This window comes from Pantherophis guttatus, chromosome 8, assembly GCF_059756535.1.
Source record: "Pantherophis guttatus breed Tessera chromosome 8, ASM5975653v1, whole genome shotgun sequence".
Classification (NCBI taxonomy): Eukaryota; Metazoa; Chordata; class Lepidosauria; order Squamata; family Colubridae; genus Pantherophis; species Pantherophis guttatus.
The window spans coordinates 20572699-20591131 of record NC_142070.1 but is presented as its reverse complement, the minus strand read 5'-3'; the positions used below and the strand labels follow the sequence as shown (position 1 = coordinate 20591131).

General features: G+C 36.9%; 1 protein-coding gene across 1 annotated transcript in view; it reads right to left on the bottom strand.

Annotated features, from left to right (window-relative positions):
• Positions 1–5918: 5918 nt before the first annotated feature.
• The window catches only part of MTTP (microsomal triglyceride transfer protein), a 37533-nt gene continuing 25018 nt past the window's right edge, over positions 5919–18433 (bottom strand). The window contains exons 12-18 of the mRNA XM_034442159.3: positions 17125–17336; positions 15959–16056; positions 15742–15863; positions 14561–14788; positions 11057–11181; positions 9913–10083; positions 5919–6224 (exon numbers count right to left, since the gene is read on the bottom strand). Coding sequence (XP_034298050.1) covers positions 6056–6224; positions 9913–10083; positions 11057–11181; positions 14561–14788; positions 15742–15863; positions 15959–16056; positions 17125–17336 — 1125 coding nt within the window. The 3' untranslated portion in view covers positions 5919–6055. The remainder of the gene's footprint in view (positions 6225–9912; positions 10084–11056; positions 11182–14560; positions 14789–15741; positions 15864–15958; positions 16057–17124; positions 17337–18433) is intronic.

Below are 18433 nucleotides of genomic sequence, written 5' to 3'. Positions count from 1 at the left end.
TATTTATACAAAGTCAGCTTATTGCCCCCACAAACTGGGTCCTCATTTCACCTACCTTAGAAAGGATGGAAGGCTGAGTCAAATTTGAGCCTGGTGAGATTCGAACTTACAGTAATTGCAGACAGCTGGTGTTAATCACAATGCTTTTAGTCTGCTGAGCCACAAGGCCCTTTCTACCCAAGATTGACTTTTATAGCATTATTTTTTCAAGTATTAAATTCTCCTTTGATAGTTACTTCAGAGAGCTGTGCTTTTGTATAGATTTAAAAATTCCTTTGCTGTATGAATTGGCTGACCAAGGTATTACTCCCTTTTCTGTTGCAATGGCACCAACATTTTGGCTGCCCAAGAGGTAAATTAGGTTATTAGAACTTAGTAATTCTAAAATGCTTTTTCAAACTGAATGAGGGTAGTGGTGTGGTTTTCTTCCTATTTCTGGATAAAAAGAGGATCAGTGTAAAGGAATTTAAGAATGGTAAGATAAAGAAAGAACAATGGTCATGAAAGAGACAGTTGGTTGGTTGGTTGGTTGAATGTCTGAAATGAATGCAGTTGAATAAAACGTGAAGGGCGGAAGATTGTTTTAATAAAATAGTGCTACTTGTGCAATGTCTAAGGAAAACTATCTGGAAGAAAATGACGATGCTGCTTTCAACATAGATGACTCTATAGCAAGTTCTTGACTGAAATCTGAAGTGATCCTCTTACAGACTGCTGGATTTGAAAGACAGCAAACCTAGCTAAGACGGTCTGGGAATTGCACTACATATGTATTGCACATAGCAAAGATATAATTGTATGAGGATTGCAAGAATATATAATAAACTGTCCTTTAGGAAGCAACCTTTTTAGGCAAATAAGCAAGAATTTGTATATTTTTTGAATGTTATAACAAATGAAATGTATTTTTCAGTAAATGATATTATAAACAACCTCTCAGTATTCTGCCTGGATTATTTAAAAATATTGAATTAGAAATTTATTAATTTGTAATGTAGGGAAAAAATTATAACAAAGATTGTTATGTAAAATAAAGAATAGACTCATATACAAATCAATTAAGATTCACCATCTCTTTGCCAAGGGGAACTAAAAAGACACTAACATTATTCCCCATTTCTTAAAATATTGACTATTTGTTAACCCAGTGCCATCCTCTAGGTTTTATACTGCCACACCCTTAATGAAGGCAGAATGGATAAAGAAAGCACAAAAGTGAGAAATGAGTGCCAAGGAATGATTATGAATTGTGTAATTATGAACTGTAATTTACTCTGTTTTCTGAAAAGAACACATAGTTGTTGCTTGTGCTATCCTTCCAAAGGGCAGTTGCACTAGGCTGGTGAGGTCTTTGGAGGTCTTGAACCTCCAAAGGTCTTAAGATCTTTTACAGGTCATTAAAAGGTATATGTTGCAATAATACAGGTGGTCACGTGGCTTATGGATAAACAAAGATTTGCAAAGGCTCTCTGTTGAACAGAAAACTAGCTGCAAAAATTGAACACTTGCCTCAAATTTAGAACAGGCTCCTTTTGAGCATCTTGGAAATACTTTGAGCTCAAAAAAGATGATCAAATGTAACTCTTACACACACTTAAAAATGCCCCACAGCTATTTTGCATTTACAAGAAGTATTTTTCATATTAAACGGGCATTTCACACTCAAAACTGGAGTTGTCACATTCAGTTTCTGTATCGCTAAGTAATGAATTAGCCACAAAGTTTTCTTTCTTTCTTTTTAAGTGGTAGATAGTAAGGGCAGCTCTTGCCTCTGATTTCCAGATTGTCCTTTCCTAGTATACTTACTGAAAAATAAACACAACATTAAACAAAACCTACACAAAATAATGAGAAACAAAAGGGTAACATTTTTCCTATTTATTTCATAGGTCCCAAATGAATAGAATACCTTGAAACAGATATCAAAAAGCATAAAATCATCAACCTGTTGAACTGACCTTTAGGCATGGTTAATGCCAATGCCCAAATTTAACAGCTCCATGCAGGCCTGTGTTACCAGTAGCATTAAGCCATCCATTGAGTGGTTTCATTTATTTCATTGCTTTATATTCAAGGAAATGCAGTAAAGCACAACATGAAATGAAGACCAACATTATTTTGATGCCTCTAAAATCACAGTAATATTTAGATGATCAATCAAGAGATAATGTGTTGCTCATATAACCAATAAAAAGTTTATACATAATACTATTGTTCTAACTTCTATGGTCCTTATCATCATAAGAACTCTGTAATGTTATCCTATATTACTTAGTGAACTTCGTCACTATGTGGAGATTAAACCCATCTCACTGATCAAGTCCAGTACTTTTATTTTTAAATAATCTGAAATCTTGTGGCCAACATATATAGCAAATATAAATAATGTAAATTAAATCACACTTACTAAATAAAAGCTTCAGTATTTTGGGTGGATCAGATATATATTTATTATTATTACACAGTAGCAATAAAAACATTTAGTCACTTCTGAATAATTTGGCCAGTGGAGTGTTTGATAATTATCTGGGAAGAAAATATCTAAGTTTGCTAAGAACAAATTATAAGCTTTGCTAATGCCTAGGTAGGAACTTTCAAAACCCTTATGTGAGAAATTTGTTTTCAAGAAGGTAAGACATAAGATGCAATCCTACAACCTTAACTAAATCCACCAAATGCATATGTAAACAGAGTGTAGATCTGCTTCTATTATTTCAATATTCTTTATTTACTATTTACCAAATAGGTAAACACAGCACCTGCAAAGAAGAGGCTATATACTGTATCGTTAACAAATGTTTTTTCTAGAATCTTTCCAATAACTATAACACTGATCATATGGTTTTAATGGCTAAAATGGAACAGACCTAATTGGAAGAAATGGCCAGATACTCTGGTAAGGTATGCCAACTAAAAGGTAAAGGTTCCCCTCGCACATATGTGCTAGTCATTCCTGACTCTAGGGGGTGGTGCTCATCTCCGTTTCAAAGCCGAAGAGCCAGCGCTGTCCGAAGACGTCTCCATGGTCATGTGGCTGGCATGACTAAACGCCAAAGACGCACGGAATGCTGTTACCTTCCCACCAAAGGTGGTCCCTATTTTTCTACTTGCATTTTTTATGTGCTTTCGAGCTGCTAGGTTGGCAGAAGCTGAGACAAGTAACAGGAGCTCACCCCGTTACACGGCACTAGAGATTTGAACCACTGAACTGCCAATCTTTTATCAACAAGCTCAGCGTTTTAGCTACTGAACCACCAAATCCCTCTTTAGATATGCCAACTACAGGCATGCAAAAATACTCAGTAGAACAGAAATGCTTAATAGTGGCTATGACTATGTCATACTGTCATATGTATATGCCAATACATATGTGGAAGGCCATTTCCCATGCCCTTTCTCAGCATCGACTTAAACTGACCTTCATAGCAGTACAGGGTTTTAAAACACAGTAGGAGGAAGCAATGTATGGTCTACAACCTGTTCATAACACTAAACCATTCTTTTCTGAGCACCTAAACTCTTTGAGATGAAAATTTGGCAGTTTCCAACTGAAACTAGCATAATTCTGTGTATAGGTATGAAACAGACTAAAATTACTGCTTACAGTTTGAGACTTTTATTATATGGTAAAATCTACAATAGTAAAAATTCTATCCTTTCTCCCCTCTTAAAAATCTACCAGTAGCCCTAATGCTTTACATGATGTTCTCTGCTCATTGTAGTCCTATCTATCAAAATCTCTCCTTTGCTACCTATGAAAGTTTGACTGCACCTGTTATAATGGGCAGTTTATAGGCTGGATCTGCTCAGCATGCTAATTTAGACTAAAAAGGGGTGATAGTTCGTAGGTCTACATGTTATAAGAAACTCATCAGTGACTTAACATTTGTATGAGCTGGACCATCATATTAAGCCATAATATGATTTAATTTGGAGAGGCATTATATAAACTGTTCTTTTGTTAATCTAGATCTAGAACATAGCTTGTTGTATGAACTCAGTTACAAAGCTTCGAAACCATTCAAGACTTTGGCAGAAAAACAGTAACAGCACTGATTCACATATTTTTTTTTAGTTACAAACAAACCAAAATAGTAAAACAGAAAATCTGTACTAAGACAATATATACACTGTATGGTCTCAGATGAGAGCATTGTTAGTGGGACCTAGTCATCCCTGAATGTCTAAGCAGTCCTCAATTCAGAGGCTCTCTTTTTTTTTTTACTCATTATACTATCTGTTTTGAAATGAGTATTTGAGGGCAATTCCACATAAGGTACTTTTATTAGAAAATGGGTGGGGGAAGGAAGCCACAACAATTTTTCCATTACATAGATGGATTAATTTAAAGCTAATTAAATTTTGTACTTCTCAAACGAGGGAGGGAATATTTTCCAGTCAAGTCAAAAAATTACAAGTCCTTACATCATACAGTGGTATAGGCATCAATTTCCAACCTAGCATATGGAAAAGATTACTATAAAGCCATAATAAACTGAGAAAGAGGGAAAAGAAACATTCTGTTCTTGATCTCTGATTTTCTCCTGGCTTCTGTTCCAGTTTTGTGATGAATGACCATCACATTGTTACTTGCAGCATATAAGATATTGACAAAGCACCATCTTGGACTATGTTTGTTTACACTAAAATCAGGTTTTGTCTTCTGATCCTCTTTTCAAATAGAACTAACATATGCATATAAAAGTTAAAATAAAGATAAATTATGAACACGAGTTGTTAACTTAAAACTTAGCTGCAATCTTAAAATGCATTTACTAATGAGCAAGATTAGATGAATACTTCTGAAAAATTATACACGATAATTATTCTTTAACAGGTAAATAGTATCTAAAACATATTCTAGTTAAAAAAAACATCTGGTGAAACATATCTACACACTGTATTAAGAACACATCTTCATTGGATTGTGCTAATGATTCTTCAAGCAATTTTAGCAAAGATGATTTTTATATAGATTTTTTTTTATCAGCAGCCACATTTTAATGGTTCCATTAAAGTTATGATTTCTCAACACTGAATGTAAAATAGCTGAGAAGGGCAACCTTAATATATGTTTAAATAGTGTTTGTTTTATTGAGTAATTTTCAAGAACTCTCATAATGAACATAGATTTTGTGTGGTTTAAGAAACAATACATGTTTGCTGTGTTTTGACTTGTAACACCAAATGATATTAATCTTAAAGAAAATAAATACGAGAAAAGGAAACGTCTGACTGGATTTATTGCAGCTTTTTTCTTTTGTTGTTTAAATATTTCAAATTTCAGTTTCCTTCTCATTATAAAAATCTGATAGCATTTTTTTCAGTTTCTGTTGTTATCAAAGTTGATAGTTATTTTTAAAATTTTACACTAAAATTTTCATTTTAATTTGTATGTATTTACAATGAAATGTAGTGCACATTTCCCCGGACATAATTTCCCTAGCATGGAAAATTAGAAAAATTTGCAGTCAAGAATTATATAAGCTCCGTAGTGAACCCTGTGACCCTAAGAGAAAATATACTAGCAGCTCTAAAATTACTGCTGTTAAGTCACTGAAATGGCTGTTGAAATCGCAGAGAGGTAAAACAAGACATACGGTATTAGGGGTTTTTTTCTGTCCAAGGCTAACAATTTTGAATGGGGTGTAAGGAGTGATTTTAAATTACAGAAGACAGTGAGGAACTGATTAAAACTTCAGTTCCATCAAGTATCTCACCAGCAGGTTATTTTTCCTCTTAAACAACAGAAAATGTTCTTAAGAGATTCAAGCAGAATTATGTCCTATCACCTCTAATGGTCTTCAATGAACATCTGGATTTGAAATAACTTGTATTCCTAACATGTTACAAACAAAACCCAAAATAAATCTTTTAAATATATGTAAATATGTAAACACAGTGCACAAGACTCAATCCTGGGCCTCTTAAAGTTCAATACAACAAAGTTCTCACAGACTTGTAAATTACAGGTTTAGGCCCTAAACGAAGGTAGCAAAACTGTGAAGCCAGAATCAGCTAGGTTTTTGGTGAAATGCAAGATCAGGTGCCTATTTCAAAACCAAGTTTCAGAAAAATCGTCTTCGTTACTGAAGACTTCCCTGCACATGTGGGAATTTTCTTGGTGAAGGGGATATTCAGAACCTGCCACCAAGCTCACTTTTCTTTTCCGAGAGATGTACGGCTTTCCAGAAGGAAGACTTTCATATTTTGTTAGATATTGCCTACAAAAAAAAATAGTAGTGATATGATTATATTGTATTACTTGAGCAACAGCATGTTATAATCCTAGGAATAATTCTTAATGACATACACAATTGAAAGTGTTTTAAGTTTTCCTTATCCATAATTTTCCAGAGCAAAGTTGAATAAAAATGAAACACTTCTTAAGGCTTTGAGACTCAATAATCTGGGCCCTGGTCTAATGTATAGATATACACATTTGAGGTCAATGGTACTTTTCCTTGAACACAATGTCAGATGCTGTTGCAAGCCAATCTTTGGGAAAACTTGATTACTGATAACTTCAGGAGGATGTCAGGAGGAATAGAAACAGTATTACTGGTGAAGGTGAGATTTTTAAAAATAACCCATGCTTGCATTCAAGCGATTGTATATCTATAGTGGTATTTTCCATATGAATGCATGAGGGCTGGAGAGTGATGTGTACATTTTGACTACTAGCTCAGAAGAATGCACTCTTTAACTAAAAAAAAAAATCCTCAAAAACTTTCCTCACAACAGAGAGTGGCAATATGGTTCCTACAGAAGGCAGGTATTATTTAATCTTAAAAGATTATGCAAACTATGTGCAAACTATGAAATCTCTTCTGTGAAGAAAACTCTCTTCTATAAAATAGCAGATGCCTCTCAAAATAAGTCTATAAACACGTGAGTTCATGAGATTTAGTGTCCTTTTGGAAGCAGTCTTTATTTATTTATTTATTTATTTATTTATTTATTTATTTATTTATTTATTTATTAAATTTCTATACCGCCCTTCTCCAATAGGACTCAGGGCGGTGCACAGCCAAGATAAAAACAAAGCATACAAAATTTAAGAACAGTATTAAAATAATTAAATATTTTGGCCGAAATTAAGATAACCCAATTTAAAATCAATTTAAAATTTAACTCAGGCCAGCCCAGCTTGTTGAAATAAATAGGTTTTCAGGGCCCGACGAAAAATCCGGAGGTCTGTTATTATACGTAACTCTGGGGAAAGGTTGTTCCAGAGGGTGGGCGCCGTCACAGAGAAGGCTCTCCCCCTGGGGGTCGCCAGCCGACATTGTCTGGCGGACGGCACCCTGAGGAGGCCCACTCTGTGCGAGCGTACTGGCCGGTGGGAGGCTATTTGGTGGCAGAAGGTGGTCTCGTAAATACCCCGGCTCTAAGCCATGGAGCGCTTTAAAGGTGGTCACCAACACCTTGAAGCGCACCCGGAAGACCACTGGGAGCCAGTGCAGCTCGCGCAGGAGAGATGTCACATGGGAGCGCCTCGTCGCCCCCATAATCCCCCGCGCGGCCGCGTTCTGGACCAGCTGGAGCCTCCGGGTGCACCCCAGGGGGAGCCCCATGTAGAGAGCGTTGCAGTAGTCCAGGCAGGAAATGACTAGTGCCTGAGTGACTGTGCGTAGAGAGTCCCGATCTAGAAAGGGGCGCAGCTGGCGTATCAGGCGAACCTGATAAAAAGCCCCCCTGGCCACGGCCGTCAAATGATCTTCTAAAGACAGCCGTGCGTCCAGGAGGACGCCCAAGTTGCGAGCCCTCTCCGTGGGGGCGAGTGATTCGCCCCCAATAGCCAGCGATGGCGTCAGCTGGCTATATCGGGACGCTGGAAGCCACAGCCACTCGGTCTTGGAGGGGTTGAGTCGGAGCCTGTTTCTCCCCATCCAGGCCCGCACGGCCTCCAGACACTGGGACATCACTTCAAGGGCATCGTTGGGGTGGCCTGGGGTGGAGATGTACAGCTGGGTGTCATCAGCGTACTGATGGAACTCCACCCCAAAGCCACGGATGATCTCACCCAGCGGCTTTACATAAATGTTGAACAGAAGGGGCGAGAGGACCGACCCTTGTGGCACCCCACAAGCAAGGTGCCTCGGGGTCGACCGCTGCCCCCCCGTCAACACAGATTGCGACCGGTCAGAGAGGTAGGAGGAGAACCACCGCAGAACGGTGCCCCCCACCCCCAACCCCGCCAACCGGTGCAACATGATACCATGGTCGATGGTATCAAAAGCCGCTGAGAGGTCTAAGGATACTTAGACCATTACAATGGTATCTGAATAATTTGCTGATCTGTGCTCTACAGATATAGATACTTCTCATTTAATGGTCACTTGTTCAGCAATAGTTCAAACTTGCAATGACGTTGAGTGAGTAGTTCTTATGACTAGCCCTCATAGTTCTGGTCATCGCAGCATCTCCAGACATACATGATAAGCATTTGTGACCTTTGTCAGCTTCTAACAAGCAAAGCCAATGGGAAAGCCATTCAATTCTCCTGAAATTAATTCCTTAAGTGGAATTAGCTACTATTTCCTTTTTTCCTTCCTTACAAGTTAAAGTTTACCATTAGCTTCCACCAGAAAATGGATGGTTCTAGTATAACCTGCATTATTCATCTTCTTGATATGTATTTGTCACATATCTTTGAAGTTCAATTGATCTTTAGCATCATACAGTACAGTGATAGCATTTAAATAGATATACTGTACAGTATGCTATATCTGTTTATATAAAGTTCCAGTTGTTTATTTATTTATTTATCATATTTAAGAACTGCCCATCTCCCTTAGAGAGGGACTCTGGGTGGTATACAATAAAATATCACTGAAGTATTCTGTGGAAAAGGCCAAAGAAAAAGTAGCTCAAATGATTTGGATCTATAGGAAGGAGTTAATGTGTTGTAGGAATTATAATTATAAATTATAAAGGAATTATAAAAAAGAAAACATTTGATTCAGTCAACTAATTCCAGAGTAGTCAGATTTAGTCTTAAACAGATTCCATTTTGCATAGAGTTAAACCAATTTCCTCAATTAATCTGTCTTTTCATGAAACTGATGACTTCAATTAACTAATCTATGCCTCTTGGAGATCAAAAATCCCACTAGAGCAGGGGTGTCAAACTCGATTTTATTGAGGACCACATCAGTGTTGTGTTTGATCTCAGGGGGCTGAAGTGGGTGTGGCCAGGGTGGTTGTGGCCAGCTCAACGTCACTTGTGTCGGGGCGGGGGCTGTCGTGGCCTGAGCACTCTGCCAGCAAAAATGGGCTCCTGAGCTCCGTTTTCAGCTGCCAAGGCCTCCTGCAACCCTCTATCAGTGAAAATGGAGCTTGAGGGGGCTGTGCCTTTCCAGGGCAGCCCAGCAGACCAGATCTAAGTACCCTGTGGGCCAGATAGGGCCCCTGGGCCTTGCGTTTGACACCCCTGCTCTAGACTATACCTCTAGGGATTCCCAGAAGTCACACCAAGGGTGGTGGTGAACTTTGGTGGAAGATTGAGATCTTTTTCTAAACTTGCCTCTCGCGTCACCAATCTTGATCATACCATATTTGCTTTTTCCCTCACTTTGACTTGGAGAAAAAAAAATGCAATCTCCTTTGCAATGCTGAAGGGGTTGTAAAAATTGCCACTGTGATATAGAGTAGCTATCCCTGATCATACACTGCTAGAATACAGTGATAGGTCTATTGGACAGAAAGTTGGGACCTGGATTGGTAATGAAATTAAGACAATCAACAACTATTGATTAGGGACTAATTTAAGGGCCATCCAACCTCCTATACAAATTGCACTCTAATATCTTATTTACTTAACACATAATGATCTTCTCCAGAATCAGAAAGTAGAAAGCTGCATTAAAATGCTAGGCAGATCAATAAACATTTCTAGTTGCTTCCTACCTAAATGGACTTTCGGTTTTATCCATCTGCATGCAGACCAAAAATGGGTATTGTGAAAATTTCACTGTGGTAACAAAATCCAACATTGCTTCAATTTCAGAAGTCGTTTCCAGGCCAGCCTTTACAAACATAGCATCCACAACGAAGTTACCAATCATAGCCCCAGCTCCCCTGAAATAAAACAGGAGTGGAAAAAAAACCAAGTTGTCAAAAATTGAATATTATATTGAAATAATATCTCCTCCAACTGATAACTTTTAGACAAACTGTTCTGTATAAAAATCTCATTTCACATTGGCTTTCCCGTCTGCACCTGTACATTACTGACTCTTCCTAGCAGTCAAACATTGATGTGGCTAAGGATAGGAGCAGAAAAAGAAAAGTGGCTAAACAGTTCAAACATTAATTCCTGATGTTTCAGGAATTCAAACCTTGGACAGGACAGGAATGATAAATCTGATTCCCTACATTTTGCTGAATGACAAATTGCAACATTCCTCACCCTAGCCTTCTGGTTGTGATCACTGAACATAGTAATCTGACAACTGGAAAAATATGGGCTCACCCCAAAAGTTCCCAAGTATTGTTCCACTAATTATTTTACTCAAAGCTGATAAGGGCAATACCCAAGTTTTATTCAACACCCGATAAAGGCAATACACAAGCTTTGAGCTACCAAAGATATAAGTAACAGTTTTTACTATTTTGTGGTTCAACTGATCCATGGAGAGCAAATGATGAAATATTGCCATACAAACCATATAAACATCAGTTGCGAGTTGACAATCGTATAGAGGACATGTTCACTTCACTTTCACATGACTATCAGCTTGCAACTGATGTTGGGATGCAAGTATACAATGCAGGATTTGTATCGTGTTTTTGCAATAGACACTTCATGTTTTCACTATCAGTTTGTACCAGATGTTTCGACTGTGGTTTTCAGAATCAGGTAGAAAAAGAATCTTCTGCAGAAATAGTAAAGTTATATTTTCTCTATTTTCCACATGTTTTCATATAACTATTCTTTCAACTAAGTAAGTTTTAAAAATGTTTTAAAATTGTATACACTAACTAAATTTAAAATCCCTCATGTTGATGATGAAATTTAATATCTCCATCAAGAACAACTGAGATGTCTCACCGATTTTTAACTTTTGTTTTGGATTCTCTGTACCAAAGGCTGAACTCCATTCCTCCAGATGCATCGATAGTCATACCTCCCTTGAATTCGGCATTGCAAATCAGCCCAGATTGCAGCTGGATAACCTAAATAAATAAATAAAAAAGAACACATATAATATTTCTTGCTTATCTAGTATATGTTCAGATTAGTAATGTTTTAGGAGGACAGAAATACTTCCTGTCTCTACTTCTCAGTCTCCCTTTTTGAGTTTTCCATTTGGTGCAAAGAAAAATCTCTCCACTCCATGCAACTGGGCTACATAACCAGCTGAGAACAGAAGATCCATGGGTGAAGCTTACAGTATAGGGCAGCTACACAGAGAGACACTTTTTAGTAACAAAAATTGTTCTTGAGTTGTTTCATGTTGAACAGAAATGAAACATCTATCCCTCAGCACTATTCACGCAACTTTCTTTTTGATAGTTTTGGTCTAGACCAGTGGTTCTCAAAGTGTCTTCAGGAGGTCCACTAAGTCAAATAAATATTTCCAATAATAAATATTTTAAATTTTTACAGACTTAATTTGTAATGCAGTAAATATCAGTAGAGATCATCCACATAAACCAAAGCTCTTTAGGATTCTCAATAATTTTTAAGATTGTTAAAAGGTCCTGTGACCAAAATGTTTGAGAAGTCCTGGTCTAGACAATACGAAAATATGAAAAAAATAACATAATATTTAAAATTAGGATCACTAAGCTCATTTCATATGTGATCTCCAAACGACTAAACTGGCTAGTAATAAAAAGCCTTAAAGGTAAAGATTCCCCTCGCACATATGTGCTAGTTGTTCCCAACTCTAGGGGGCGGTGCTCATCTCCATTTCAAAGCCGAAGAGCCAGCGCTGTCCGAAGACGTCTCTGTGGTCATGTGGCCGGCATAACTAAACGCTAAAGGCACACGGAACGCTCTTACCTTCCCACCAAAGGTGGTCCCTATTTTTTCTACTTGCATTTTTTACGGGCTTTCGAACTGCTAGGTTGGCAGAAGCTGGAACAAGTAACGGGAGTTCACCCCGTTACACGGCACTAGGGATTCAAACCGCTGAACTGCCGACCTTTCGATCGACAAGCTCAGCGTCTTAGCCACTGAGCTAAGACTTACATTACTATAAAAAAGGCTTACATTAGATTAGATTAGATTAGATTAGATTAGATTAGATTAGATTAGATTAGATTAGATTACATAGCAATTGTATAATAAAGCTGTTGAATAAAGGGGCAAATGGTTTTCCATATAATTCAGCGAGAGACATAGCTGTTTGGATAAAGTAGCTTTCTGCCAAGGCTGGCCCTCTCAGCTGTCAAAAACTTACAGCTGGATTGGGACTCCATTGCATAGAGTTCATTTGGGAACAGTCAAAACAGAAAGCAATTCAGAGTCACAGCAAGTCATTTCAGTTGCATGCTGACCGACAGTCAACATTTTAAGGTTCACATGGCTTGGAACATATTAAATATGTTTATATTCTTCCTACAGTGTATAAAACAAAGTATGATGCAGCTTCTGGTAGGTGCATATTTATTCAGAAGTCTGTCCTGCTGAACTCAAAATAGTTTACTCTCCAGAAATTGTGCGGAGGGATTCAGCTGGTACATAGTTATTAATAATCCCTCCCCCTATTTTCAATCCACTTAAGCAATATATGAAAGTCCATTGTTTTTTTCTGGCTATGCCCAAGAAAAACATAGAAAAAATGGGGAAATTGGAAACAACAAACCTGCAACATTCTTTTTTGAAAGAAATATCCATAGGTACTATCTGCCATTATAACTCAGCCTGGCTTCCTATGTCAAAATAGCTAGGTTCTACTGAGATCAAGAACTCTGAAGAACCTGACAACAGTGTTGTTTCACAAAAATTCAGTCCTTGCTATAATCTTCTGAAAATTGTGATGATTATCTATGACCATGCATTTTATGGCTAGAAACAAACATGACCTATGGATATCCCACCAAACTGTGTTGGTCAACATTCAAATGTACTTGGAAGAAAGTAAGAATTTATCTTAAGTATGAGGTGGGCTGTGATAATTATTTAACAAGCCTATTCCTGTCTTATCACTTACACTTGGTAGGTGCCATTTAAAAAAAATAATAATCTTGTAATAGGTTATTTAGTTCAAAGATTCAGATTTATTCTTCTTGCTCGGATATTATTTATGTTATTATGATTTTGTCTTGACTTCATCCAAAGGACTCACTTTGTGGCAAATAGGATCCACCTTTGATCTGATTTTCACAGGGTTTTGTAAAATAGGTTAATCTGGGGAAAAGCTAATAGATTTGACTCAACATTACTGAATAACCTTCAAGGCTGAAAGGAGGTGTGAGTATCTGTAATGCTGCAATATTTAGCTGACAATAGGCAAACCTTCAGATTTTGGATTATGATGCCAATATTTTGCCACTGGCCATCCTGTTTTGGAGTTATACAAGATGAAGCCCAAAACATTGAAGGGCAACAGACTGCAGTTCCTCACAACACAAATTTATGAGTTGTGTTCCAATTTTTACATAATAACATAAATAACCTAAATATTATTTTAAAAAATATAATAAGTTTGTTTCCTGGTCCATCTAATTGTAAATAGGTTATTTGTGGACAAGTTGTCAACACTGAAAAAACAAAGATTAGAAGATTGTTTGCCATGCATTCAGTTGGTATGCTACAGCAGGCATCCACCATATAGCTCCCTCCAAATATGTTGGGATTATAAAATCTGGAATTCCCAGCCAGTAGAGCTTTGTGTTGCTGAAACTGTCTACAACCGGAGTCTCCAACCTCGGCAACTTTAAGCTTGGTGGACTTCAACTCAAAGCAAAGCTGGCTGGGGAATTCTGGGAGTTGAAGTCCGCCAGGCTTAAAGTTGCCAAGGTTGGAAACCCCTGGTCTACAACATCCCTTAACTAAGAGAGCAATTGGCCAAAAGTCATCTAGAAATTTCACAGCTAATGAACAGGAACTTCTCAATTCAAGCTTCCTCTTTGGTCAATCTATTCCATTAGTATGCAATTCTTTTTCAAATTCCACCCATAAACTTGGGAAAGGTATTAAGGGACAAAAGTGAAAATGGACACAATAAAAGTAAAAAATGGAGTTTCCAAAGACGGGGAAAAGCATTTTCAAAAAATTAAAAATCCATTAAACACTTCACCCAGTCAATATGTTAATGTTATTTTTTTAACCATTCATTTATTTGTATAATTTATGAGTTCCATGCATAATACCTACAGTACATAAAATATATAATTGCAAGTGTGAATAAATACTATGCAACCATCCAGCTAATCATCTATTTATTACTGAACTATAGCTTCTTTTTACAATAAGATTATGCAAATTGGCATTATCAGCCTCCATGCTTCAAAAACATTATTACTAAAAGCATAAATTTGGAGTAAAAATGTCATATACAACTAGAATATTAGGTTTCCAGTACATACATTTCACAGTACATACCTGTGAGAAATCCAACAGAAGGATGAGCCCTTTTACTACATTAATGGGGTCTCCAGTGGCTGAGAACATTTTAGACATTAAATCACTATATCCTTGGAAAAAGGTAACTGGCCGGAGTTGAACATCAAGCATGATTGCTGACAAACCAGCAAAGGAGTCAAGATTTTCTTCTCCTTCATCTGCAGATGCAGCTATAATAGATTCCAGACCTTGAGCTTCAATTACCACCTAAAAGAACGCAACAACACATAGCACACGGGAAAATGAATGTGTGCATGCAAGGACATTTTGTTCTAAATTCAACAAGATTGTTATATTATTCAACTCTTATCCACACCTTCTTACAAATGAGAAGCAGCATAAGGCTCTTCTAGATAACTATTACATTGAAATGGAAAAGAGACATGACAACTACCATCAAAGGGCAGAACTGGGGATGGGGAGTGGGGAGAATAGGTGAAAGCTCCAGAAGGGCAGATTTTGATCAATGTAGAGAAATTTTATGGAAGCTCTTGTTTGACAAGGAAGTAGACTTTCTTAGATGTCCTATAAATCCATTGGAGGGATTTATGCAAATTATTTTATTCATGCATCAAGTACTACAGAGTCTTTAATGACAAGGGTTGAGAGTAAATGATCTCCAGAATCCAGATCCTTTCTCATTCTAGGATTCTATCAAAGTTTGATAGACTTAGTCGGGCATTTCAGGTAGTAAAAACTGCAGCTACTCAACTTCTCATAATTATGAAAGATGTGGAAACATTTTTTTTTTCATCTGGCCAATTAACGGTATTTTAAATTTTAAAAGTAGGGAATAGAAAATGATGGAGTTGCTGTTACAATAAACTCTAAGCCATGCCATCAAAAGAAATTTAGAGCACACAGATTCAGGTTCAATCTGAAACATCACCACTCAAACATCTGGATGATGAGCAGGACCTTTATCACGTAATGAATTAAGAGGACAACAGTAAACTGTTCATCTTCCAAACTGCTTTCATGACAATTATGCTTGTGCGTGCATAAGGTTTAAAGCAATTCTGAACCATATGCACAAAAAGCATGGTCCTAAACAATAGTTTGATCTGATTTAACTTGATTCCATGATCAAGTTGTAATGACTCAAGCTGCATGCTAGGCTCTTTTCTGATGTTTTTATTTTAATAGTGCATGACACATACCTGGCTGGCATGAAGTTGAGCAAATTTACTGAAAAGAAAGATATTCATGTTGCTTCTTCTTAAGATACCGGAACCAGAGTACAGTATATCAAGGCTATATGTAGATGATAGAACTTGGCCACCTTAATTAAACAGAGTTACGTGTTGTAGTTACAATTTTGGCAAAACAATCAAGAAATGCAAATATAATCTGATATTAATTTTGATCATCACATACGTGTTAGGTAACCAGAGAAGGCCGAAGAAGAACCCATTTTTGAAAATCGGTCATAATTATGAATCAATATATCCTTCAGGACTTTACGGATCATTTTGCTGAAAAACAAACATTTTATTTCTATTGGAGAAGAAAACATTTTCCCTCTACAATAAAATACCAAAAAGATCCATTGTAGTAATAGCATTCCATACATTATGATCTGACCTGAAATCCATACTAAGAACTTTCTTTGGAGATAAAGATACTAATTTATTTAAGAAAATCTGATTAAAGGGGTATGGTTATTTGCTGAAAGGTACAGTAAAATAATCTCATTCTTACAAACTCCTACTTTTCTATGTACATCATTATGTCACCAATTGCTGGTTCAAATTCTATAGTTCAGCCTATACGAGAATTGTATTTACATTTGAGTAATTCTTCTGTCGCGTAAATCTGTTTTCTCTGTTACCACAAATGTATACAGTCTGTGTTCACAATGAAACACAAACTTGCCAAACACATTTAGACAAATGTATTGTCAAATGTATATTATTTTGTTACTATCATGTAAAACACTGGAAATTTTCAAGATGTTGGATAACTATTTGTCTGAAGTGGTGTAGAGTTCCCTGCCTAAGCATGGGGTTGGACTAGAAGACCTCCAAGGTCCCTTCCAATTCTTTTATTCTATTCTATTCTAACCTCCCCCCCCAAATTGGTTAATTTTTAAAACCCATCATAGTAAGCATACTATGCTAACACAATCATTCTATCAGAGAACTGAGTTAGCATTCTGCTGGCCTTAATGTGGATGTCCTGATTTTAAAAAAATTCTGATGAGTAAAGCTATCTTAACTTTTGTATACCGTAGTTATATTCCTCCCACTACTACTACTACTACTACTACTACTACTACTACTACTATGGTACTACTACTACTATATCAAAACAAGTTTTAAAGTGTTAAATCATTCCAAAATAAGATAAAGATCTCCTGCTTGAGCAGGGAACTGCTAGCGAGTGCAATTTTAAGCTCTCACTGTGATCTTTAAAAAAAACTATGCTTTTTATCCCAATATAAATGTAGCGAAGGTGGTGTGAATCCCATTGTACAAGAGTAATATTTGTGGAGCAGTTCTATCACAGCATGGTTACACAAATAACAATGATACTTGATATACCTGGCAGGCATTTCAAAACGTAGTATGTCCTGGACTAGTGAAAGCATGTACTTATTCATTTCCAGTGGCAGCTCTCCAATAGAGAGGAGGAGGTTTTTAACTTCCATGAAGGAAGGGTTGCTGTTGAAGATAATAGCAGCAGCTGTGGTTCGTACAGTCTTCTCATGAACTTTATAATTCTGGTGGTAAATCCTGTTCATGGTTTTTTTCACCTGGTGGAAATATAATCTGATTCAATTCCACTGAACAGTTGATAGAAGAAGAGAAGAAAGGTAAGAAAGTCTATCACCAATAAATGAGACCAGATAGATTTCTTTTAACTTCAGGCTATACCTTGTGTACTGAGATGGTATCAAAATTCAAATGATTGTGTCAGGATTAATAACTACCAAGGAATTTGACCTATTTGTCCCAGTTCTCTCAAATTGGAGAATAAATAGTGAATTTTGGTTAACATGTAACTTACTAGGTGGTGGTAGAAAATATCAAGATATTATAGGTCATGCATCAAACTTAAAAGTTATAGGATTAATTGCCAGACAACGTAGCAAAATGAGTCCCAAATCTCATTTCTTTTTCACCTTTCTATATATTGAATTTCACCTTGGATCATACAATATGTTCATATTTGTTGTGAGATACATGGAAAGACCAAAACATAGTTCTTATCCCAAAATATTAAATATATTTCTGCCCATATCCAGAGCAATCTATGAGACACTCTTTTATAACCTTAAAGCAGTGGTGAAATCCAAGTTTTTTTACTACCAGTTCTGTCGATGTGGCTTGGTAGGCGTGGTGTGGCTTGGTGGGCATGGCTTGGTGGGCGTGGCAGGGGAAGGATACTGAAAAATCCCCATTCCCTCCCCATTCCTGGGGGAAGGATATCACAAAATCTCCATTCCCACCCCACTCTAGGGCCAGCCAGAGGTGGTATTTGCAGGTACTCCAAACTACTCAAAATTTCCGCTACTGGTTCTCCAAAACCTGTCAGAACTTACTGGATTTCACCCCTGCCTTAAAGATATATTGGACAACAACTCCCCCTATGTTCTAGCTAATGGAATTTGTAGCTCAACACATCTAGAATGTATATGAGAGTTACTTCCCACCATGATAAAAGTGATTTCAGTTATAAAAACAGTGAATATATAGAAACTACTCCTTTGTCCCAAAAGAGGAAGGCATCCATACCTTTTCAGAGAAAATGCGGAAATGGACAAGAATTGAATAATTTAAATTTGCCTATATATAGATTTAAAATCTATATATAGATTTTTCATAATCATTACTGGAATTCTATTTTTCT